The 25302-nt window shown below is 36.7% G+C and overlaps 1 protein-coding gene and 1 long non-coding RNA gene across 12 annotated transcripts in view; one reads left to right on the forward strand and one right to left on the reverse strand.

The window, feature by feature from the left end:
- The window catches only part of LOC123866893 (PDZ and LIM domain protein 3), a 35303-nt gene extending 16541 nt beyond the window's left edge, over positions 1-18762 (forward strand). For 2 of the 11 annotated variants that reach the window (XM_045908656.1, XM_045908654.1), the window contains 11 exons: positions 2140-2288; positions 3854-3943; positions 5233-5310; positions 5988-6186; positions 12109-12255; positions 14022-14069; positions 14959-15047; positions 15907-15942; positions 16435-16564; positions 17124-17180; positions 18176-18762. In XM_045908656.1, the coding sequence (XP_045764612.1) occupies positions 2140-2288; positions 3854-3943; positions 5233-5310; positions 5988-6186; positions 12109-12255; positions 14022-14069; positions 14959-15047; positions 15907-15942; positions 16435-16564; positions 17124-17180; positions 18176-18262 (1110 nt within the window). In that variant the 3' untranslated portion in view covers positions 18263-18762. The remainder of the gene's footprint in view (positions 1-2139; positions 2289-3853; positions 3944-5232; positions 5311-5987; positions 6187-12108; positions 12256-14021; positions 14070-14958; positions 15048-15906; positions 15943-16434; positions 16565-17123; positions 17181-18175) is intronic. The other 9 variants (XM_045908663.1, XM_045908662.1, XM_045908665.1 and 6 more) reach the window with 7 other exon arrangements.
- Positions 837-24288, reverse strand: LOC123866898. The gene is made up of 3 exons (XR_006796277.1): positions 22802-24288; positions 2330-2334; positions 837-847 (listed from the first exon to the last, which is right to left on the reverse strand). It is a non-coding gene; the product is annotated as an uncharacterized LOC123866898 (long non-coding RNA).
- Positions 24289-25302: the final 1014 nt, after the last annotated feature.

A 25302-nucleotide genomic window follows, 5' to 3' on the forward strand; every position in this document is an offset into this window, starting at 1 on the left:
GCAACCGCCGAGTTTCCTGCTGGTTCTTCTCGGTAGGAACGGCCTTTCGAACCAGTGGTAAATTATTTTGACGATTCAAAAGCGCTTGTAAAAGTCTACTTGAATAAAAATTTATTCTATTCTATTCGTCATCGATCTCAATTCTGCATCCTCGACAATTAACTTGACCTGTCCACAGAATTTCGTTTAGAACATTGGACATGAGTAAATTTAGTCGCATGTCCTCGCCATTGACTCGGAAGAGACGAGATAGATTTGCTCAAATCAGCCGTCGATCCGTCCATCGGTCTATCGGTTCGGCGGTTGTTTTCAATAAAAATGTCAGTGGAGGTTGGCACGACAACGCAGGTGGACGCATTTAGCCTGGCTCCTCGCCAAACTCGATGCATAACACACATCCGAGCCCCCCTTCCCCAGTCGCAAGGTCATCCTAGCGGATAGCCATTCGCTAAAGCCTGAGATAATTCTCTTACTCTTTTATTGATAAGTACCTCAAATTATGGAATCTTATCGGTTCGTATCAATGTTCTTATTAGTTACCACCATAACGCCAACATACCAAAAATTGCTTGTCAAAGACATGATGTTTAATTTGAACTACGCGGAAGTAAACATGAAATGGCTAGTTCAGTCTACTAGCTATCATTTTAGCAAGCCTTATGCCAAGTGTCCACTGGCAATAAAACTTGCAGAAATCAGCTTTGGCAAGTAACTTGCACTGTTTAAACACTTGTAGCAAGTCAATTTATGCAGTACTTCCATTGGAAATTAACTTCCGCAATTAGATTTTTTCCATTGCTGAAAATTACCTAAAAAAGATTTTGTTGATATAGTGTTACCTACTATACTAGATGTAGTAGGTAGTTGATAATGTGACAGTAGGTACTTCGTTTCGTTCATATTTAAAACTAGCTTATGCCTGCAACTTTATCCGCGTGGACTACACATATTTCAAACCCCTAGTTTAGCCCCTCAGGGGTTGAATTTTCAAAAATCCTTTCTTAGCAGATTCCAACGTCATAATAGCTGTTCCCATGACTTTCAGCCCGATCCGTCTAGTAGTTTGAGCTGTGCGTTACCTATAATAGATCAGTCAGTTACTCACTCACCTTTTCCTTTTATATATTTATACTTATTTATGGACATAAAATAATTAAAATTAAATATAGGGAAAAAATATTCTTTTATGTAACATCCATCAACAGCAACGCACGTAAAGACAACTAACTATGATATAATAGGTAATTACAAATCATGCCAAGAGATGAATGCACGTTTCAGCTAGTCCAAAGCACCAGAATGTCACGGTCCCATTTTTTTACCTTGAGCGCTGGTGTCATAATATTGAAGCACGTGCAAATTCGTGTTCCTGCTTATATTTTAGAACAATTTACATGACGACGGCGGAATGCATGATTTTGGGTCAGCACCAACGTAAAAGTCTAATTAAAGCTCTCGCTCACACTTTCTACAAACACTTCGTTTTATAAAAAGACAGCTCTCTCATATTATGTAACTAGGATGAATCACAAAACAATACTTTAGGATTTCCCACAGTATAGAATTGCCATTTTAACCACCCAAAATTGTCAATCTATCTATTTTTGGGATTTTATCCGAATAATGAAAGACGTTTTATTTAAGTGCCCTTTTACCATACATTAAGTAACCATAAAAAACGCTATTCAAAGGACTTATTCTCTACAAATACTAATAATAATAATTAATAGATAATTCTCGCGACTTCGTCCGCGTAGATATAGGTTTTTAAATGCCGCGGGAACTCTTTGATTCTTAAAGATAAAAATTAGCCTATATGATAATTCAGCTATAATATAAGCTATCTTCATTCCAAATCGGTTCAGTCTTTGTGGCGTGAAGGAGTAACGAACATCCAAACTTTCATGTTTATATTATTATTTTGATTAGAAATCATTTTTATTTAAAAATCTTTATTGTACACACATATATATACCTATAGCAAAACATTAAAAGATAAAGGAAGGTAGGAACAATACAAAAGGGTGCAAATAATATTAGGCTAGGTAGGATTTGGATCACTATAGTTAAAATTTTCTATTTTTTTTTCTTTCATAATATTCAGAAGTGTTAATTAAAACGTATCTACTGTTCTTTCAGGTAACACCCGGTACGCCTGCCGGTCGCGAGTTGGCGAGAGGAGACATAATCGCGAAGATCGATCACTATGATGCTCGAGACCTACGTCACGAGGATGCACAGAATCTTTTCAAAAACGCCCCTAACCAAATCAAACTTGTAGTTCAAAGGTAAACCGCTTGTTTATATATTGTGACTAGTTCTGTTGTACTTAATCTCTAAAAACTAATATGGCAGGTCTAAATGTATTGCTATCCCTTTCATAATGCTTCCTGCAGAAAAAAGATGGCACTTTTAAATCTGTTAACTTAGTTCAGTTTAGAGGATGTGTACAACAGAATTAGCCACATTATTTTATTTTCTAATTGACGGCCATTCTATTTGATCATGCGATGGATATTGTGTTTGAACTTTTGAATCATTCGAATCGCCTCCCTAAGCGCCTTCCTGTATGCTTAGTACGAGATCTTACATCTCACCAATAGAATTCGGGTTTCGAAACACAATAATTTCAGAGTAAAATGAACCTAAAGAATCTTGATTTAAGTCATCCTTAAAGTCGAAAATTCGCAAGGTTTTTAAAACAGAGCCGTTAAGGACCATTTTACTTTAGCGCTGAATTATTTCGATGCTCGAATTCTATTGAAGTTGGTGAGATGTACAATTTCAAACTAAGCACACTGAAGTCAGTTAAACCACATTTAAGGAGATTAAAAAAGTCCCTAGTTGAGTTTTGAGAAAAATGGTTTTTATCGATATCATAAGGAGCGTCCATAACGACAGTTTTTACGAGTAGAATACCTATAAAACATATTATGCAATTGGCTAGGTACGTAGTATTCCGTCATCTGTTTTCCAAGCTGTTTGCAGTACCAATTACAATGTGGCCTTGATCTGATTTCTATCTAATGTTGCTCTAATTTTACAAGGGTAAGATTATATATACGTAAAGATTAATATTTCCTGTAGGTACAAATGTTTATCATCGGTTGGAGAATCCCAAATCAATCTTTAGGCAAAAGATATGATGACGCGTCATTTAGGTGCTCTATGATTTAAAACGATCAAGGGCTTGGATTTGTACATATTGCAATACTTAATAACAATTGTTCGCACTGCAACAATAAGCCAATAGAGAGAGTCGGCATGTAATCAGCCAATTTGAGAGTATTGCTCAAAATATGACAGCAACAATGCTCTCATAGCATTGCAGCTGTCAAACTTTGCGTCCAAGATCGTTGAGAAAACATTTTTTTACTCGGTGTTTAGTTAGCCGTCGACTGCGTTATCATCTGGAGATAACTAACGATGAATGTAAAATGGCAGCAAACTAACTTGAAAAGAGTCTCTTCGGTTAGTTTCTAACAACCCTGAGCTGAAGCCTCCCATCAGACAAGACCAGAGACAATACGTAATTTAGACATAAATTTGTCTGGAGACTTTGGATGTCGCCAAACGATATAGCGTTCCGGTACGATGCCGCGTGTAGAAACCAAAAGGGGTAAGGGTTTAATAAAAAAACTGTGAATACCTTCCAAGGTAGCCCGCTTCCATCTTAGACTGCATCATCACTTATCACCAGGTGAGATTGCAGTCAATGACTAACTTACATCAGAATTTAAAAAAAAATGTCTAACTTGCCACTGCCGGCAATCGAACCCGGGACCTCCCACCCATAAGACCAAAGATTTCATGTCATCAAACATACTCGTATCAAACCATACTCTAACTTTAGGGGCAGACCAAGTCACCTGTACACGTTGCCACGTTCCACTTCATACAGCTTCGGCCGTATACCCACGCCTACATTTTATCGACTATACGAGTAAGACACTACTGTCGATGTCTAGGTGTCGCTATGCAGCTGTTAAACCTTGCAAGCTTGCTAATAATGCAACAGACTTATTACTGAATATTTTTTCTTCATATATAAATTTCTGCATTAAGCATGATTGTTGTATTGTCGTATTTAGTTAATTATAAACAGCTTTAAACAATAGTAATTAATATTGTTTAAAGCCGATTTTTCAATCGCTTAACTATAATCCATAATTCATTTGACATTTTGACTTTTTATGTATAAAAACTCTATCAATATCGCAAATTGATATTATTGTTCTAACGATTGAAAAATCCTTTACAATTTACATATACTATTGTGTGTAGGTACCTATTCATTATTTATTGACAGATTAAATCTCAGGATTGAAAAACGTAAACGTAATTATGAGTGCCTATTTATTATTTATTGAAAGAGTTTTATCTAGGATATTATATAAATCCGATATGTTTATGTACCCAATAGCATTTATTGTTTATTGTCTATGTACCTATCAGTTTCATCAATTCAAGCAATGTGCATGGAAGCTCTTTTAGAGACTAACTTCACAACTCGTAGCGCAGTTCACAATTAAAATAAGTATAATCTTTTTATGTGTAGTAGAACAAAACATGAAATGAGATAAGCCGATTAAAAGACCACGTCCATATTGACTATATCATTTTTTACTATGTCACTAAGTTTGAAACCTTGAAAAAAAAAATTTGAAAAAAAAATCTTGAATCTTGGGGCTATATTATATTGTATGGTTTGCTGTCATTACCCCTGTATTATGTAGGAACTACTGCTATGTGGGCTTTGATAGACACATCGCTTGACGGCAATGCGTGAGCGGTAAATTAAAAATTCTACTAGATATAGAAGTAGTACAACTTCTATATCTAGTAGAATTTTTAATTTATAAAAATTCAAAAAATATTTTTATTCAATCAGACTTTTACAAGTTCTTTTGAATCGTCAAAAGCATCTACCACTGGTTCGGAATTCCTTTCCTACCGAGAAGAACCAGCAAGAAACTCGGCGGTTGCTCTTTTCAAAGATTTGATATACAATATTATGCCATGTATAAAAGCAATTGAAGTTCCGCGCATTGCTGAAGCCTGTATGACGGCATTCACACTTGAATCACACGAATGCCCGGATGAAATTCCATCACACTCCGCAGAGTGACGTCGTGCTTTGTTGCTATCCAGGCCTTTATCCATATTCAATATATGAATGAATGAATAATTATTGTGTATAGTATAAGCACGTTAACCATAAAGCATGTGCAGGGAATCGGACCAGGCCGGTCCTCGCTCGCAGTTCGCAGCTCGCTCCCCCGCACAGAATTCTGTCCCACCGCCGTTCAGGTACCTTCATCTACTTCCTTCATGCGCTTCATTAGGGATCAAAGCACACACGATACATTGAGCATCAGCAATAGGCAATGTGATCGCTTTTCTGAAGTTAGAAGCTGCTGTTGAACTTTTTGACGTCACGTAACCTGAAATAAATACATCTCATAAGCGAGAGAAAGATTATAAAGTTTACGCGATAGAGAGAGATACGTTTGTTAAACTTTTGATTGCAGTGCTGTGCAAGTGAAATTGCACTTTATTGCGTCGTATCAAGAGTCGCTATTTATTCAAACTTCCTTACGGAGTGATCCTTCTGTACCTGTAAACTGTTAAATATTCTGCGTTAGGACATGCAATTGCAGCTATGCAGTCGATTGCTATTTGCGATGTTGTAACCATGAAGTACCAAAATTGCTGATTCCCGATGCTAAAAGTTTCGTATGTGCTTCTGTCAGCATTAGCAAAGTTGCCCACATAAAAAAGGCGATAAGATTCTTGTATATTTTTTGTCATTGACCATCAATTGCTCATCAACATGATTCTTGGAGAATCCTTAAGCTGCAGAAAATGTATGAACCCTTGTCTCATCATTACAAAACACAAAAGAGCTAAATTTTTGCACGGCTTTTGATATGACGCAAGATTTAGTAAATCTAAAGACTGACATTAAAAAAATTGGTATTAAACAGGACACCCAGCCCTCTTCCAACGTCAGCATGGCGCGGGCCCGAGTCCCTGCCTCGAAGCACGCCCGTGCCATCGCAACAGTTGCCGCAATACTCTCCGCAGCAATTCCAGCCGCAAGTCGAAGGAGAGTACAGAACACTGCTGGTCTCGCCCTCCGCCAATCGCAACGATGAAGTCGTCGACGAGTCTATTACGAGCCAGGTAATTTTATTCTTCTTGTAAAGGCTTTTTCTGCATCATATTTCTCATTACCGAGGGTCGTGCCCCTTTGTATCAATCACAATGGTAGGAGTTTTCTCGGGATAATAATGCGGTGGGCTTTCAGCTCCTTTAGAAGCCCTTCTGGCGTCCGTTTTTCCTAGCTAGTTATAATATTAGTACCTTCAAAAGAAGAGTGAATAGGCACGTTCTGAGCAGGCGTGCTCCACTGCATCATCTTCTGGTCAAGCGCATAATAAGTATGTGTTGACGTGAGTTTGTGTTTCGACACGACTAAACAAAAACAAACAACTAAACCATTCACTATAGGTAACAAAACCATTGAAGAAATAACGAACGTCAAAGTTTTTAGCAACTATCATTGCTACGGAACCCTACCTTATACATGTACTGGCACGCATTTGACCAGTTTTTTCAATAAATAATAATGAATTGAATTGCCATTATTCTTCTTACAAGCGTCTAGAAATGGGCCCGAGAATAGTGTTCTGACTCAGCTGAGTTAGTGTAGTGATGTAATGAGTTTCAATCGTCGATCTTTCAGATTTCAGTACGTTCCTTGATCGTTAAAATATTGTGGCTTCGTAAAAATACTGTGGCTTTTCAATATTATCCCGCTCATACGCAAATCCATCAAGTTCGATTGAGGTCAACCACACTAAAATCCAATAATTATAGTAGGCAATTATATTACGCACTTGCTAATTTTAATCATAATGAGTCGCCCTCCACCCCAACAGCCCAATCGGCGTGTTAATTTTGTATCCCTGCCAAGCGAATCGGCCGAATTTATTTCTCAGATATGCTAATATATCACGAAATACAGTTTATCACTGTCATATATTTAGCCGGGCCCAATATGTTGCACCTCTAGAAATTTGGGCCACCACCTTGGCATAAAATAAATTGTCTATTTACGTAATAAAATTGACAATCCAAATTCAAGCCAAAACACGAAACCCGGTAGGTATTTCAAAAACTAAATTCATGAAAGTTCGTTTAAAGATGGCACTATAACGTGTTATATATCTGCCTACGTCAACAAAATTATTTATTGCATATAGTACTCATAAATGTAGTTTAACAACGTCCTGAGACCCTAAGATAAATAAGAATTAGATAATAATAGGCTTCATAATTTCTGTTTTCCCACCATCCACCAACATAATGTGACCTCCGATTTTCATATCTAAAAGATCCATAGAGGTACCTAAGACCTTGAGATACATTTCAATCAACTTTTTTACAAGATTTAATAGAATTCTGGTAAGCGCCCGTTGGATCCAAAACTTTAAATCATGAGACACATAAAAACCCTGAAAGACCACATCAAAACCTAGATTGAGTTGTTAATAGATTAGATACAATAGGTGGGTAATAATACAATTATTTAGTTATTTTGCGACGAAATAGGTTAACCAAACTACTTTTAAACCAAAATGAGGGTTTACAGTGTGGACTCTGGACATGCGCCAAAAAGATTTTTGTTATTAATGAGTTACAACGTGTTAAATAAGCACAACAGCGACTAACTAGCACAGAATAAACGTACATTATAAAAGAACATACTAGATTAATTAGAAAAGTCTATCACAAATGCGAATCGTAAATTCCAGAAATTTCTATTCGTTCTCTGAATCATACTTCGCAAAATAGTTAACGTGACGGCATGCAGACTTTAGCACTGCTGAATATTATAGTAATGCCCTTGCGTACTGAGAGATACCTACAGTTAGTATATAATAAAGCATGTATTACAAAACATGTTAAAAATATAAAATTAAAAGAATGAAAATCTTTTAATGATGCCTTTCGAAGTTTCAGGGCAATGCCCGCACTAATATTTTCAGGCGAACGATCTATTAATATTTATAGAAAACTTCAGAACAGCGTGAAGATCTACACTAACAATTAATGATAGTCGCATTAATAAACAAAAGCTTTAAAAAAAACTTTTTTGATTTGTTTAAAAACTTTAACTGGTTACCTTAGCGTAAATATTGACATCATAGATAACTGTACACCTCCCGCGATTCAAGTTATTAGTGATCAGAATGGGCGAATAGTAAATAGTTAAATAGAATAATTCGCGCGTCCCGCAAGGCTCTACGGAGGTTCTCGCCCACGCCACCTCGTATTTTCCCGTCATATTTCCAAAATAGAATGCATTGAAATTGGTGTTTACTGCGAGGGAACGACTGGAGACGCAGTCCGCGATCGCTCGCTCTACGACACGTCCGCGCTAACAAGTGCTACAATGTCGGTCAACCACAACTTCTTCCCCAACGGGTACCAGGACCCCAAGCACCTCGATGAAGAAGTCGTTGGCAACTGGGTGCGTCATCATTCAAGCCTTTCCTAATCCTTCTCTATACTTAACTACCACGTCATCCAGTGAATCTGAACCTACCTATGGATTATTTTGTGTCGTGATAGATTAATATCATCTAAAAGTTGAGTGATGTAGCGTTATTTGATAAGCAGTTTGAACGATTGACGGTACACTAATTTTCGCATTCTCGGAACTTGTATAATGCATCAAATTCGTGATGTAATAACGTAGTACCACACGTTGTAATTTTCCACAGAAAGCATGATAGGTCCTATATTATTTACGTGATTATGGTTCAAAAATTAATACCCAAATACTTACCATTCTTAGTTATTTTGAAAACTGACCAAGAATTGTCTACTTAAATAGATTACCACTTTCACTAATAATATAATCAATTCAGAAGTAGGAGCAGCTGTAACTGCTATTTCAGTTTCAATGTCGCGTCGGCTCACATAAACCTAAAGGAATTTCCTCTTTGACCTTCAATCAATTATAATGTAGTAGTTTCAGTTACTCTTTGATCTCGGATTGCTTATTTCAAAAGGCTTACTTACTGGAAATAAACGTTAGTTATTGTACAACCACTTTTGTCAGACTTTGAATGATTAATACTTAGGTGCCTATTGTCATATTCTGCTCCATCTACATGGTTCATCGGAGGTTATATATTTTCATCTCGGAAATGACTTTTTACTTTACTGATGATGACCGCGACTTACGATATATGTATTTAAAAATCCCGCGGGAACTCTTCGATTTTTCGGAATAAAAGTAGCCTATGTTAATTCACGGTATAAGGTATCTCCATTCTTTTCAGCCAAATTGGTTTAGTCATTGTTGCATGAAGGAGTATCAAACATCCAAACGTTCTATAATCTATCGTGTAGTAATAATTAGTATGATTAGGCTAAACTGGGTATTATAGTTTATACTTATATAGGTATAGAGCATTACTGAGAAGGCTCCTGCGGTAGTGGAGCGATGCGGGAGGGTGACAGGTGTCACGTTGACGAATCACTGAGCTCTCGCGTCACGGCATCACACCCCTCCCGCACTCAATTACGCAGGAACCTACTCAATTATGCGTTATGCCTGTACTATGGTATAGTTTGGGGTGGTTTGGGACAGACAAGGCAATCGGGGGGGGACGCCCCGCACATCCGCACAGCCCCCGCTCTACTCGGTGCGGGAGTGCGCGGCTGACGTGCGGGTGTGCGGGGCATCACCCCACCTCATACCACGTCGACCTGTCGCGTACTGAATAAAAAAAGCTTTAGTTAAATCGCATAAAAATCCGTCTATTGGCAGCGCACCACTTCCGCGTTACACCTCAAATTGCTTTGTTAATAGTTTAATATCTTTGCCACATTGTCATTTATCGTTACGTTCTTTCGCTGTGCCAATACTCAAACCTAAGTGCTTTGGGTACGCAAGGTTAGGTTAGATTCTTTAAGCGTTATTATTTCTAAAATTTTCAAATTAAAATTACTGAGAAGGGATCTATTGTAATTGATACTTACCTATACTTCTTTTTGGCTCTTATTAATAACAATTATAGACTGCTTATCGCTGACCTCTACCAATAGAGAAGTACCTACCTACATACATTATAAGCACATCACAAGAACATAGTTTGATGTATTAAAATAATATTTTCGGTTAGGAAAAATACAGGAGTGTTTATCTAGCAGCCCATGTAATAGGTTGCGCCAGTGGCTAAAGCTTCAGCTATGTAAACATCGCATGGACGGAAATAAACATCGGACCTCGTTTTTCGACCATTGGCACAATTCACACTTTTCGATAGAGGCGTCCGCGTCGACGCGCTACGTCATCGCAAATCGTAAGACCTTACGCATACGACAGCTTTTAATCTTTCAGCAATTCGTGCCCGGCAACGACCGATATTGATCAGTAATTATTGGTAACCGATTTTCATAACGCACTTCTTAGGTACTAGCTAGGCAATAGCTTCTTCCCATGATGTAAGTTTAAGTTTTTAGTGATTCCATAGAATTTTTTTTAAATTATTCTTACTGATATAGAGAACATAGTTGTAAAATCTCAAGTTCTTTTTAAACGCAAATAATTCAGCTGTACACTGATGTCAGTCAGTAAGTTTTCCTTTTTATCTAGGTAGGTAGCACGTGTTCACAATTTTGCATTCTTTTTCCAACATTCTTCCCCCAAATAAAATCATCGATTGAATCTGATTGATTCAGTCATAATGATCAGACTTGTAAAATTGGATAAACTGAATTTTCTACCGTTCATTGTTGTCGAACCAATTATTATAATTTCTATAGTCAGTCGTCTGCGCTTGGCCTAAAGAACGGAGCTTTTAATCAAGCTTCATTGTATACACTGCAGAGAGTCTATGGATGTGTAGATTTTATCTATTTTGAATCGAAAGGACATTCGTGCAATTTGACTGCAATATCGGTTTCAATCCATTTTCATAATTTGTTTTAGCTTATTGATCATCGAAGTTTATACCTAAGTATCTAAACTTACCTTGTGATTGTGTGATACCTTCTTCTATATTCTATTCTGTACGAATGTTTTACATATACCTTTGCCGATTGTATCTCGACAAGCTAAATTGATAGATTTTTTAAAGCGACTTTGCCCGTATATGTTTTTGGAAATCCCGTAATTACTCCAGGAAAAATCAGTTCAATAATAGTTATACGAGTACCTAGACGATTATTCTAGGCAAACAAACAGCCATCATCAATAAAAGAGGGTTTGTTGTCATACCGCTCATATTATGAGCATGGCCGTTATTTCGAAATCACAAACAGACGCTTTAATTTTATTTATTTCTATAGACTTAATAGAATGACCGCGACCCAAATTGCTGAGAAATAAAATAATCACAGAAATATAACTGAATGGTGTCGAGAATCATAACCCACATGAAGTAACCTCGCTATAAAATTAGCTGCAGCGTGCTACATTGCACGGACCATTAAATTTTAGCATTGCGAACTTTATTTGCCCGCACAATACAATTCAGTTGGTGTAAATATTCGATCACAACTGTTTCACATGATTTGAGGATTTTGTTTTTTTTTCTAAATTCATTCAGATCTGATTCCGATCCTGTCAATCGTCAAAATTATGCTCAAGCGAAGCTCTTTAATATTTATGAAGGGAGTTTGTCAAGAAGATTCCTAAGTTAAAGCATTTTTTTACTAGAAAAGCGAGTTCTATTAAAGACATTTTATCTGATGCGATTCTGAGCGCTTGAATATTGTTTTAAATCATGTTCTCTTGATGAATTGGTCATGACTGCTGAGATGATTTAGGTACAGTACGCGACAGGTCGAGAATCGAGATGGCAATCAAGGTGGGGATGCCTCGCACAACCCGCACAGCCCCTGCCGTAACCCAGTGCGGGTATGCGGGGCGTCCCCCCGCCTCATACCCCGATTGCTATTTTGACCTATCGCTATACCTGTTCGGTAGGGCCTCGGAGGTCAACGTCTTAATCACTAAGCTATCGCCGCTAACAAATGACAAACAGTAGGTATAATATATAATGCTGGAGTGTGTTGCGTCACCAGCCGTACCGCACGACGCCGCTGGTGCTGCCGGGCGCCAAGGTGCGGCGCGAGCCCGGCCCCACGGAGAGCTACCTGCGCCACCACCCCAACCCCGCCATGCGCGCGCCGCCGCACCACGACTACCGCGACACGGTCATGAAGCAGAAGGTACGACAAAAATAATTATTAACCATTTTAGAGTTCCGTAGTAAAACGCTGGATTCAGGCTGCGCTAGATCGTGATGTGTAGAAATCCCTACAAGACACCTATGTCCAGCAGTGGATGTCTATCGGTCGATAATGATGATGATGATGATGTACTAAAACAAGGAATCATTAGTTTCGTCCAGTCAGTTTGTTCGTCCGAGCTTTATGGCGTCATAATAAAATTGGAATCGATGGTTTAAGTATAGAATCGACAAAAGTTGGACGCCAAAACGACTCGGGCTTGCTTCTATAAGCCTACCTAATTGAATTGAAAGGAAAATTCCGATTTTAGCGATAAAACTTGAGCCCATGAGCTTGAAGTTGATAAAATTTTAAAGGAAAATAAAGCCCATGAGAATTTCATTTAAAAATACGCCTAAGCTTCTTACGACACATCCCAAAATCTTTGTCAAATTTTTCCTCACGTTGTTTACATATACGCAGCGACGATAAACGACGAATTATAAATACTTAAGTAGGTACTGTTGTATTTTAGAACACTACACGAGCCCGGACTCGAATCCGAACGGCCATTTTTAGGGTTCCGTACTTCAAAAGGAAGAAAGGAACCCTTAGAGGATCAATTCGTTGTCTGTCTGTCAAGAAACCTATAGAATACTTCCCGTCGACCTAGAATCATAAAATTTGGCAGGCAGGTAACACACATAACGGGAAAATTACGAAAATAGTTTGTGATTACATCACAAAAAATATTTAAAATGTGGTCAGGAAAAAGTAATTAGTAATTTCAACTTCCAAAGTAAAATTACTGAACCAAGTGGGGTATCATATAAAAGGGCTTTACCTGTATATTCTAAACAGATCTTTATTTATTTTTATGCACAATAGCTTTTGATTTATCGAGCAAAATGTCGAAAAAATACAACTGTAGTACGGAACTCTCGGTGCGCGTCTGACACCCACTTGGCCAGTTTGTTAGAAATGTACAAATGTACGTGTAATGTTATGCTTATTTACCTAAAATAACGTTCCAACATATCTGTATCTACCTAATAGAAAATTATCTTACAGTAGACTCGGGAAACATGAGCTTTGCATTATCAACAGCCTTAAGGCTTACTCCAAACATTTCTTCAACCAATATAGTAACTGTATTCCTTCCGATTCATTGAAACAATGCATTGATCAGCAAGAGTACCGCAACGTCAGCCATGTTGAAATTACTATTCAAATTCCAACGAATATAAGCATAAACAACGATTTACATTCCTCAAAGCTCATGATTCTATTTCTCACACAACCTAAACCCACAATTTTATTACAGCACGCTTGCATAGTTAATGTTTCACACTTCTGTACAAAAACTACTCAACTAAACTTGAAAGTCGAAAGCACAAACTTTATATGTACCAACGCATCTACTGAAATTGGCAAAGTAAGGAGCCATTTTGACAATCTCACTTCAAACGTTTTCATTGCAGTACCAACGCCACTGTTAGTATGGACTATACATTTCCATAAATTGATAAGGGACACACGAATTGGATCTTTAAAACCCGTTAACATAACAAGTACAATTCTGAACATCAACAGCGACCACACTCCAAAATTGTTTATCATCAAAACATTGGTCCGGAAAAGCTATAAACCAAATTGTCAAACAGATTCTACACAAAACTTTAGGTACGTTAAAGTCCCCGAATAAATGAACATTTCAAAGGTGTCCAAATTGCAAATTATAACATAGATTTTTGATAAAAACTCAGGTGGCAGAATCGGTGTTGCAGCGAGTGGTCGGTGAAGAATCTAATAAGGTGGTTCATAAAACTTTGTGAAAAGTATCAACAGAAAAGCTTCGCATGGATGCATAAACTTCTATAACGAAGCCGGACATTCCTTTGTCATCTTCGCTTCCGATTCACTGAAAAACTTTAAGTTCTGCAGCTCTGCTAAAAGCTCTGTTAAAAAAAAGATTTTCATAGACTTAAATAATTTCAGTGAATCCTTACTCATTTCTTCATGTGTCTATATGCCATCTTGTTTTCTTCATCGTTGTACAATTCATGTATTATTTTCATACGTTTTTTCTATCGCCCTGTTTAATAATAATAGTGAGGGTTATTCATAAGTGTGATATACTTAACAATTATTTTAACTGACGCTACAAATGTTTGATACTATTTTAAACACCTAAGTTCAACTTTCAAGTAATTGAAATATTTCGGATTAAATGATTACTTATAGTTTACAGTTGAAATATAGGAAGAAGCATTTATGTCTATGTCTCTGCAAATAACGTACTTTCCCTTGCATATTCCTTTACTGCATATTCTTGACCTTCTACATGACTTCTATCCATATTACTCCAGGATTCATCTCTTTTATGCCTTCAATATTATTTATTGATAAAACGGTCGTCTTATAATATGGTATAATATTTTTTCCCTTCATTTTTAATTTTGCGTTTTTATAACTGCATGAAATTGCAAATTAATTACATTAGTTAAAGACGCGGTGCAATCCATTTTGTGCTCCACACACTTTTGTGTTAAAATTTTCAACTGTGAACTATGTTAGTCTTCTGAAATCATGTCTCTCTTATTTAGATATAAATAATTTAAAAAAAAAAAAACATTTTTTAAGCAATTTCCTTGTTATGTGTTAGTTGTGATGTTGTGTTATTAGGTAATGTTTTCTCTTCAGGTGGTACACAAGCAATTCAACTCCCCAATCAATCTGTACTCGGAACAAAACATTGCCAATTCGATACGACAGCAGACATCGCCTCTGCCGTAAGTATTAAAAATATATCAGAATGTAAATTAAGCACACTTTACACAGTTCAATTTAAATACACGCTATTGTAGTAACAAAAGTGTTTTCATTTTTTATCCAATGATAAGTTCGTCTTTGACTGCAATCTCACGTCGTATATTATGACGATGCGTCTAAGATGGAAACGGGCTAACCTGGATGGGATATACTTAGGTATGTTAATTTTATTAAACCCATAGGATCCCTAATTGGTTTCTTTTCAGTATCGCTTGGCAGAACGTTAGTACAGCTCGCTACCACAGTAATCACGACTGCGAATCTGAACTTAGTTTTGTTTAGTTAGTGAACTAAACGATCAAAAATTACATATACAATCTTTACTCAATTTACTAAAGTACCGATGGGATTCATTTTTGGCTGACAATATGCAAACAAAATCGTATGTCTGAACTAGTAAAACAAAATATATTCATTTTCTATAGTTCAGATTAGAACACAACACCTCACAAAAAATACGAAGGTCAAATCAACCAACGCTTACGTTAGAAGTAAATTTCAAGATCATGGCGGTTTGCCAAACGAAAATATTTATAAATTTAGGTAGGCAACTATAGAATAGAAACACTTTATATTTGAGTTCGATACATCAAGTCACAAAAACGAGTACAATTCATTATTAATGAATATGTATATATACCCTAATGCCCTCTATAATTTTATTACTTTAAATTCAAATTTTTCTTAAACCCCTATAGAAATAGTTTCATCAAAATATTCCTAAGCATTGTGATTCGAATAGAAATAAAATAGTCCATCAGTGTTCTCGCCTTTACATCGCAACATGTGATTTAATATAATATTTGTTTGCTTGCGTAGCTCTAACGGCCATTACGGACGGCACGTCCTCAAGAGGCAAGTGTTTTACTAGAAACGCCGCCAAAACAACTGTCGACGCCCATCTCACATGACGCATTAATGCTTCTTTATTTTTACTTTGCTATCTTCTCGCCTCTCTCGAACTTCTATCGATCTATCGAAGCGGCGACCGCGTCGACACGTTGCCAAACTAAACCTTTACAGAAACCGACCGAAGCGTCGGGCATTACCTACTACATTTCATGCGCCATTCCCGCGATCACACCGCGCGAGCCTGGCGACACTCGTAGCCGTAGGAAGTAACTCTAGTTGTATATCGTACTGTCAATAATCTTAACTTTAAGAGCCTATTCTACACGATTAATGTTAGTATTTTTATCGACCTCTCCTTCCTGAAAAACAAACACTAATCCCCGCGTCCGCGCACTAATCCCCACCCCGCCCGCGACGAGCCTAATCGTTTCTCTCTTTTACGCGCTGCGCCCGCTAACCGACTAAATACTAACTCCCCCACCGCCCGCGGCACAGCCACAGGCCCACGGTGCTGTACGACCCCGCCAAGTCCGAGACCTACCGCGCGCTGCAGGAGGGCTCCGAGCCGGCGCACGAGGTCAGCACGCCCGCGCACACCAAGGTCTTCACGGCGCCCGCCACCAAGGTGCGACCTGCTGCTCTACGACAGGTGGAAGGCTCCATATCGGCACCACGATCTACCACTTCAGACCGATCTATCTGAGGCAAATAGTCCGCGAACAGGGCATGCCTACGGCGTGCCCACGTATATACCCTGTTTTACGAGTCTTTTTTCTTGTAGATAAAGTAAATAATAAGTAATTATTTTGAATCATCGCTCTAAATCGATATGCCTTTGGAAATACCACGATATGTAGCTTTTCACCTTTTACGCTCTTTGCATATAAATCTCATAAAGTCCATAATGGGCACATACATAAAGTCCATAATAACATAGCAAAAAAATGCTCCGAATTGACCTCCCCTATATGTCTGTTAAAAATATATGGTGGTAACATGATAACATACAATCGAAAATAGATGTATGCAAAGGACGCAATAAGTAAATTTTAAAAATACTTACTGTAACTGAAATATATAAATATCACTGTTTGTTAACGATATTGTAATTTTTTTACTTACATAATATTAATAAGAACTATTTTTGCTTCGCGGTTTTTAATAATTTTTTTCTTCCATCCTAGAAGCCAGCGCCTCCGCCAAAACAACCACAGGCACCTAAAGGAAAACAGACAACTTTCGTAAGTTAAACCAAAATAGCATAGTTAAAGATGTAAGACAGTCTTACTAAGTCTTACGATAGCGTATAACTGAGTAGGCTCCTGCGGTAGTGAAGCTGTGCGGAAGGGGTGACAGTTGTCATAAAGTTGACGAATCACTGAGTGACGAATCACTGAGTGACGAATCACTGAGTGACGAATCACTGAGTGACGAATCATTGAGTGACGAATCACTGAGCTCTCTCGTCACGTTGTCGTCATAACTCTCCCGCACTGATTCACTACCGCAGGAATTTTTTAAATAAATGAATGAATAATTAAACGTGATACAGATAGTTCGGCCTGCTGGATGGAAACAAAAAAACTGCATCATTTCTAGAATCTCAACTGTTGTGGTTAGCTGAATTTATGGTATTCTTGCTGCAACAATGCATTTCAACCAATATAGGGTGTCGGCCAAACAGAGGTGATTGAACATCACACTGCAATGTATCACTACGGCGGTAGGGTCCGTAGACTCCCTATAAGTAATGACGATTTATTAAACCTGTAGATACCTACAATCGTTGTCCAGACTACTACGAAAAGAGTATTGAGCTGAATTTAAGGATGCTGTTTCATGCGTACAAATCACGTCACGTCGCGGTTCTGATTTTGGGCTGAAACAATTACAACTAAAATTATAGAGATTATAATGCCGATAACTTATTCTAACATACATACAAAGGGTATGTATTTTAGAATTAATTAAATAACTTTAATTTACGACAGTTTGTCACTGGCTGTCACGGGATTCTACATCTTTTAATAAACAATAACGATGTTAACGTTAACAGCCATTACGCTGTCGCCGCAACCCGTCTTCCCTATATTCTAACGTTCGCCGTCGACTGAGTTGTCGGGCAACTAGTCGAACAAGCGTAATGGGTCTAACTAATCGACCGCGATCGATCGAAGATAGATTTTTAATTTCGGTCATAAGAATGTAATGTATAATAATAGACCTGTTGTTGCAGGTGAACTCGCTACAGGAGGAGAGCATCCAGCAGTCCAACTCGTTCAAGCGCCTCATGTACAACGTGCTCGGCAACACGGAGTTCTAGCACTAGCAGACGCGCGCTCTTAATAAATACAATTTAATATATCTATACCAAAACAACGACCTTCCAAGTTTTAGTAATACGCGAGTATTATTAACAACTTAACAATGTGGCCTTAAGCGTTGCCATCCATTGACTGATCGTTTACTTTGTATGTGCGGCGGTAACGCACCTCCTTTAGACATGTGGGGTTAGTGTACCAAAAGACTAACAAAAATGTAGGGCGCTACTTTAACGCTCCTTAAACTGTGTGATGTTATTTTTCGGTGAATTTTCTAATACTCGAGTATTAGCGATATTATTTATTTATACGATAAGTAGCGAAGTAACTATTATTTACTAAGTATTAATTTTATTACCTATCTGTTTGTACAGAAATATTACGTTATACATAATGGATAATGTTGAGTGTACAGTCTAGTCACTTCGACCCGAGCTCAGGTCGTGCACACGAGAATGAGATTCGATCAATTTATAAATAAATTATTTATTTTATTTAATAACTGTTTTATTTTAAATTTTCAACATGCCCTACCCTTCTTAGGTTGATTGTTGTTTGCACACAGTTTGCACATCATAAAATTACAAGTAGTATTTTATTTATTTATTTAGATACAAGTTAGCCCTTGACTGCAATCTCACCTGGTAGTAAGTGATGATGATGATGATGCAATCTTAGGGCCGGCGCACATATGGCGGAGCGCAGCGCAGAGCATGCCCGCGAAGTTTTCTAATCGCGTGACACATTACACGAATTTGTACCAGAGAATGCGCGAGCACGCGCGGGACTGCGCGCGGATGCGCGAGTATCCGCACGGATGCACAATCGATTTTAGATATTATTTCAATGAGGAAAATGTCGATAATATTTTGACTGTGAAAAATGCTCTGCGCTGCGCTCCGCCATATGTGCGCCGGCCCTAAGACGGAAGCGAGCTATACTGGAAGGGGTATGGCAGTTTTCGTTGAACCTTAGTCCTTTGGTTTCTACACGGCATCGTACCGGAACGCTAAATTGCTTGGCGGCACGGCTTTGCCGGTTTTTGCTTACATTATCTATTGGACTCCATGAGGGCCAGACCTTCGTTGTTTTATAAAAGCTGAAAGTTTTCTGCGCATTTTCCCCATCACGAGGAACGCTCAGGTCTATGAAGTTTGGATCATGGTGGCCTAGTCAGATAACAGGTAACAAAGACGTATAAAATCTATCGTCAAAATATAAAGTCTAATTTTTTAATATTTTCTTCGGCATAGTATTAAAAATCACGTCATGCATTGCCAGACATTAAAAATTAAGGGTAAAAAGTGCGATTTTAGTCGATTTCGAAGGGCAAACCGTACTTTTGACATGGCGTATGAGTTTCAATGCAATAAACAGATAAATTATAAGGTGAACTGTATTTACTGGAAATTATTGTCAAAAATGATAATGCAATTTTATGGTCGGTCGACTATACATTCTAGCGTTCACTGGATTTCAAGAATCCTTACTTAATATTATAAATGCGAAAGTGTGTCTGTCTGTCTACCTTTTCACGGCCCAACAGTTTAACCGATTCTGACGAAATTTGGTACAGGGTTAGGTTTTATCCCTGGGACGGACATAGGCTACATTTTATCCCGGAAAGTCAAAGAGTTCCCACGGGATTCCTAAAAACCCATCCGCTTAATCGTTTTGTATGAAATTTGGTACCGAGGTAGCTTGCGTTCCTGTTATTGACATGGGCATTTTATCCCGGAAAATCAAACAGTTCCCACGGGATCTTTGAAAACCTAAATCCACGCGGACGCAGTCGCGGGCATCCATAGTATAAAATAATAGACGTAAATCTCAAAATAACTATATTCATAACCTGGAGTTAACAATTTTACATAACAAAATAAAATACAGTCTTACAAATTTCATGAACGATAAGTACACAGATCAAAGGGTGAAATTAAATTTTGAGCAAAAGAAAAACAGTTATTAACTTATATCACAATTGACAATATACAGACATGGGTGCCTTGCGCTGATATATATGTCCTTATATATACACAATAAGCGCTTAGCATATTAACATAACAAAATATTACATAGGTACAATCATAATAATTGTTAAATAAGGCACTAACTACAATATTTGATCGTTCATCAAACAGAAATGCTTTGGATATGAATTCTCATAGCACAAGACTGCTTGCTCCGAAATAACTAAATCATACAATAAACCTGGATTTTAGTTTGTGATGCCAATACACGGAGAAAATATAATATACATCAATACATTAATCCTCTATATTGCCATTCTCCAGTGATGTTTATTTTGAAATGAAAATGTATAATAGTGGTACTTAACAGGGCTCTCTCCGTCATTCGCTTCATACAATCGTAGTTCCAATTACATTTGAATATTAAGCAACCAAAATCCATGAAATTTTGCAGACATATTCTAGAAACTAATATCTGTGTCTGTGGTGTTTTAGATTTTTCTAAAAATATGTAGTTTTAAAATTACAGGGGCTCAAAGATTTGTATGTAAATTTTTAAGACCGCGTAACTTTGAAACCGAATATTTTAACAGAAATCTGGAAAACCACAGACATAGATATTAGTTTCTAGAATATGTCTGCAAAACATGGACTTTAGTTGCTTAATATTCAAATGAAATTGGAACTACGTTTGTATGAAATGAGTGACGGAGAGACCCCTCTTAAAAAAGCTGACTTTTTTCCAGAGGCAGGTCGCAACCTGGTTATGTTGGTTTAAAACTGCTGATCCGATTTTAATAGGCATAATCATCAGTTTGTGATAAATAAATACTATAGATAACACCAATAAAGTAAGAAGTTGTCAATGAGACCGAAAATATACTAGACCAATAATAATAATTATTATTAACCTTCTTACAATGTAATATTTACGACTAATTACCAGTACACATATCAATAATGGTGTTGCCAATATATATTTTTTATTCCCCAAAATGAAGAAACGAATACTAATCCACCCTCACCATAGAGGCATAACATCCTACCTATATTATAAATGCGAAATTGTGTTTGTTTCATGGTTTGTCCTTCAATCACATCGCAAGGAGCAAAGGATCTAGTTAGGATCAAAGTTATTTTTAACATGGGTTAAAAATAACGTTGATTTTGATGTTGATTTTCGTTGATTCACAATTAAAGACCGGGAGAGTGACATAGGCTACTTTTTATCACGGAAAATCAAACAGTTCTCACGGGATTTAAACCCGAAATCCACGCGAACGAAGTTGCGAGCATTAGCTTGTGATTTGAAAAGATTCACTTAATGTTACCTAAATCTTCTTAAATTGTCGAAAAATCGGTCTCTGTATTCTCTAACAAATGACAATTTGCCAAAACATATTTAGTATGTAAATAATATTTAGTTATTAGCGTAATGATTTTAAGATATGCATTAAAATCGAAAGAAAATTAACATTTTTAAATAATTATTTACAATTAGTTACACACTATTTACTCATTTTTATTTAATTTATATATTGTCAACTTGACGGTTATTGATACACCTATTATTATTATATTATTCGTGTTAAGAAACTATATATCATAATGTTAAATTGTTAAAGAATATTTTCGGCCTATATAGAGAGAAATATACACAGTAACATGGAATGATATTTACACAATTTTAAGATACCCTTCACTCTACGTTCAGGCTCTTACTGATAAAAATGCTCTTTATAATGCTTATACACGTCAATTGTGTCAGAATTCAGAAATGTGATTATGCCTCGTATAAACAGTGCAATTTTTTTATAAGTAAGGGCCTTATTCGATTAGGAATAACTGTAGAGAAGTTCACGAATTATTTAGCACCAAATGTCAAATCTATTTTATATTTTTCTATCTAACTACAGACACGATAGAAGCGATGTTTACTGTAACAACTAATAAGTGTCTAGATAAACATGAGTTGTTAAATTAGTACACTGGCCCTTACCAATACCACACAGCTTATATGTGCGCATTACTATTTTCTTCCATATTTAATTTGTTCTATATAAGCCACTATAAGAGTGTAACTTTTTTAGTAAGGGCCATAGATACTAATTATATTATTGTTATCAATGCTTGGGACGAGAATTTCGATAAGGCTGCTTGTACATTGATGGGGCGTAGTATGCACGTATGACGTGACTCTAACTAACGAAGGCAGCCTTAAGGCGATACTATTTTGAAAATCACAACATATAGACATTATCATAATGAAAATATCTCATATTGTCTATTACACTCTTGTACCGTATATAACTGTAGTTCTATAAAGGTTAAAACTAAGTCGAAGATGTTAATGAAGATCTTGAACAAGTGTGCACAATCGCCAAAGCTTGAGAAGCTATCAACTCCTATCTACCTAGTCTAATCACATGCATTATGAATTTAGGTAACTTCGATTATTTATCGATCCTACGTTGTATCATTGTCTGCAGAGAAGATATTTATAATTCCTAAAATCTTTACTTAGACTCAAGATATACTCAACTGGCGCAGTCGAAGCGTAGTTTACAATACATGTCACTTCGCTTCGACTGCGCCAATGTCTCTAGAGCTTAAGTGTAAAATGCTTGTAGGGTTCATTGTGTTTTATACAAAAAGAAAATATTAAGTATTCAATTTACAAAACATATTGTACTCGTAATGAAAAATAATAACCCCTCGTTCTAGGCCAAGCTTCAATATAATTTATTCAAAACAAACAGGTTTCTTTGAGGTGATGTAGTTTATGGAAAATGTACAAAAATAATTTGATCCTATGGAAATGTTGGAAGGTTTCAAATGTACAACTTCATGAAACCAAACACAACTACAGGCTTAGCACGAAAGTTTGACAGCTACTAAGTGTTAATCGCAATCTCTGATTACATTAAATCACTTACTTAATATTGGCTAAAATGCACAGTTTTGACAAGAATGCCATAAATACAGGCTGTATTTTATTCTGTATCTGATTATTACAAAAGTTGCGACTATTCGAATGTCTTCATCACGACTCTCGTGCTGGCCCTCCAATAGTTTACAGATGTAAATGATAACTAAAATGACTAAACTAACACGAATAAAAGCTGAGAGAGAAAAGATGAGGTAACTACTTATGGTTAGAGATTCAATATAGGTACATTAAATATTGTAAGAAATTACAAACACAGTTGAAATATTTCTGCCGCATATTGTAACATATTAAGGCGCATCACTCACTGCAAAGTCGATGCGAAATCGTGTACGCGTTGCCGGGGTGCGGGCAATGTCATATACGCCTGCATTGCAATAAGGATGTTGCTTGTGTCAAAACTCAAAAACAAATTATTTCTTAATAAATAGACCCTCTATTTAATAATCACTAAGCAATAATTTATGGTAAGTAAATCTTTCCGAATAAGTAAAATCTACATCTTCCTCATACGAAACTAAAAAGTTTAAGATGTCACATTTTACTATTTCATATGAGTGTTTTGTTTTTCGATAAAGAATTGAAATTTGATTAGTTGGCAACATCCCTATTCAGGAGTCGTCCCAATGTGTTCCATGCAAGTGCATGGAGTAGAGCGTTTTGAACACCTACGTCGCGAGAACGTCGCTTATTTGGGTATTGTTTCTTGCGAGTGATACACTTTATGCTTGTAGTACAAAAATATTTCTGCAAATAATTAATAGAAAGCTTTTTGGTTTTTTCGTGAAACGTGGTTCCTATAATAAATTTTTAAATCATTTATTTTGTTTGTCGATTTGTTTCCAGTATCATCTTTTGGGATTTAAAGGCGGAGAAAAGATGGACGGTGCTATGATATCCAGTTTGTGAGCTAATATTTCATAGACGAAACTTAGGATAAAAATACCTTTTTTCGAGTGAATCAAGAATACGAATTACATTAACAACCGAAACTATAGGAACTAATGGCCGTATTCACAATCATTACTATGAGGTCTCACAGTGCGCTCGAACGCACAGTGTAGGTTCCACCAATCAGATCATTGTAAATTGACGTGATACAGTCATCTGATTGGTGGAACCTACACTGTGCGTTCGAGCGCACTATGAGACCTAATAGTAACGTTTGTGAATACGGGTGTAAGACATTGTGACATACTAACGTACAAGCAAGTTAGTGTAGATAAGTATAAACAAATATATATGATTGTGATTACTTTACCTATACAAATCACAAAATTAGAGTTTCCACACTATCCGATCCATTATCGGTATCGGACGCAAAATTATCAATATACAATCTTTTCAATAATATTCATAACAAAAAAGAGACAGAGGTTCAGTAACTTTTTAGGTAATTCTGCTAACCGAGGGTAAAATAAATATTTAGGTAAGTAGCCAGTATAGTGTACCAGAAAAATACGAATATTGTGGTAGAAAAGAGTACTAAATGGAAACAATGATTTGACGAGCTCGTATAATAAAGATAAGGAAGAGTTGCATATAAAGCGATTTTTTAAAGGACGGATTGAATTAGCAGGAACATTTAAAGTAAGTATACTTATTGTTTTTCCAACCCCCGGCCTAAAAAGAGGAGTATTATAAGTTTGACGTGTGTATCTGTGTGTCTGTGGCATCGTAGCACTTAAACGAATCAACTGATTATAATTTAGTTATTTTGTTTGAAAGGTGGCTTGATCGAGTGTTCTTAGCTATAATCGAAGAAAACCGGTTCAGCCATTTATCAGCTCTTTTCTAGTTTTCTTAAAGAGGTTTTTGTGTCGGGAGTTTTTTTAAATTTTTTAAATATTTTTTTACGCAGTATAGGTTAACCCCCAGTCAAGATAGCGATGACAAAAAAAATTAATGTCCCTTGTGAATAGATCAAAACCTGTTACTGAATTTAAAAAACTTCTTTCATTCAGATTTTTTATTCTTTTCATCAAGGTTCATTTTTGTGAATAAAATCATATTATTAGTAATTTATAATTTCACCAAAAATGTAACTATGCCTATATTGTTCTTGTATGAAATGGCAAAGGTTCCCTAAGACAGTTTTATATAAGTACCGTTGGTTTTAAATCCC

The sequence above is a fragment of the Maniola jurtina genome, chromosome 7 (assembly GCF_905333055.1).
Source record: "Maniola jurtina chromosome 7, ilManJurt1.1, whole genome shotgun sequence".
Lineage (NCBI taxonomy): Eukaryota > Metazoa > Arthropoda > Insecta > Lepidoptera > Nymphalidae > Maniola > Maniola jurtina.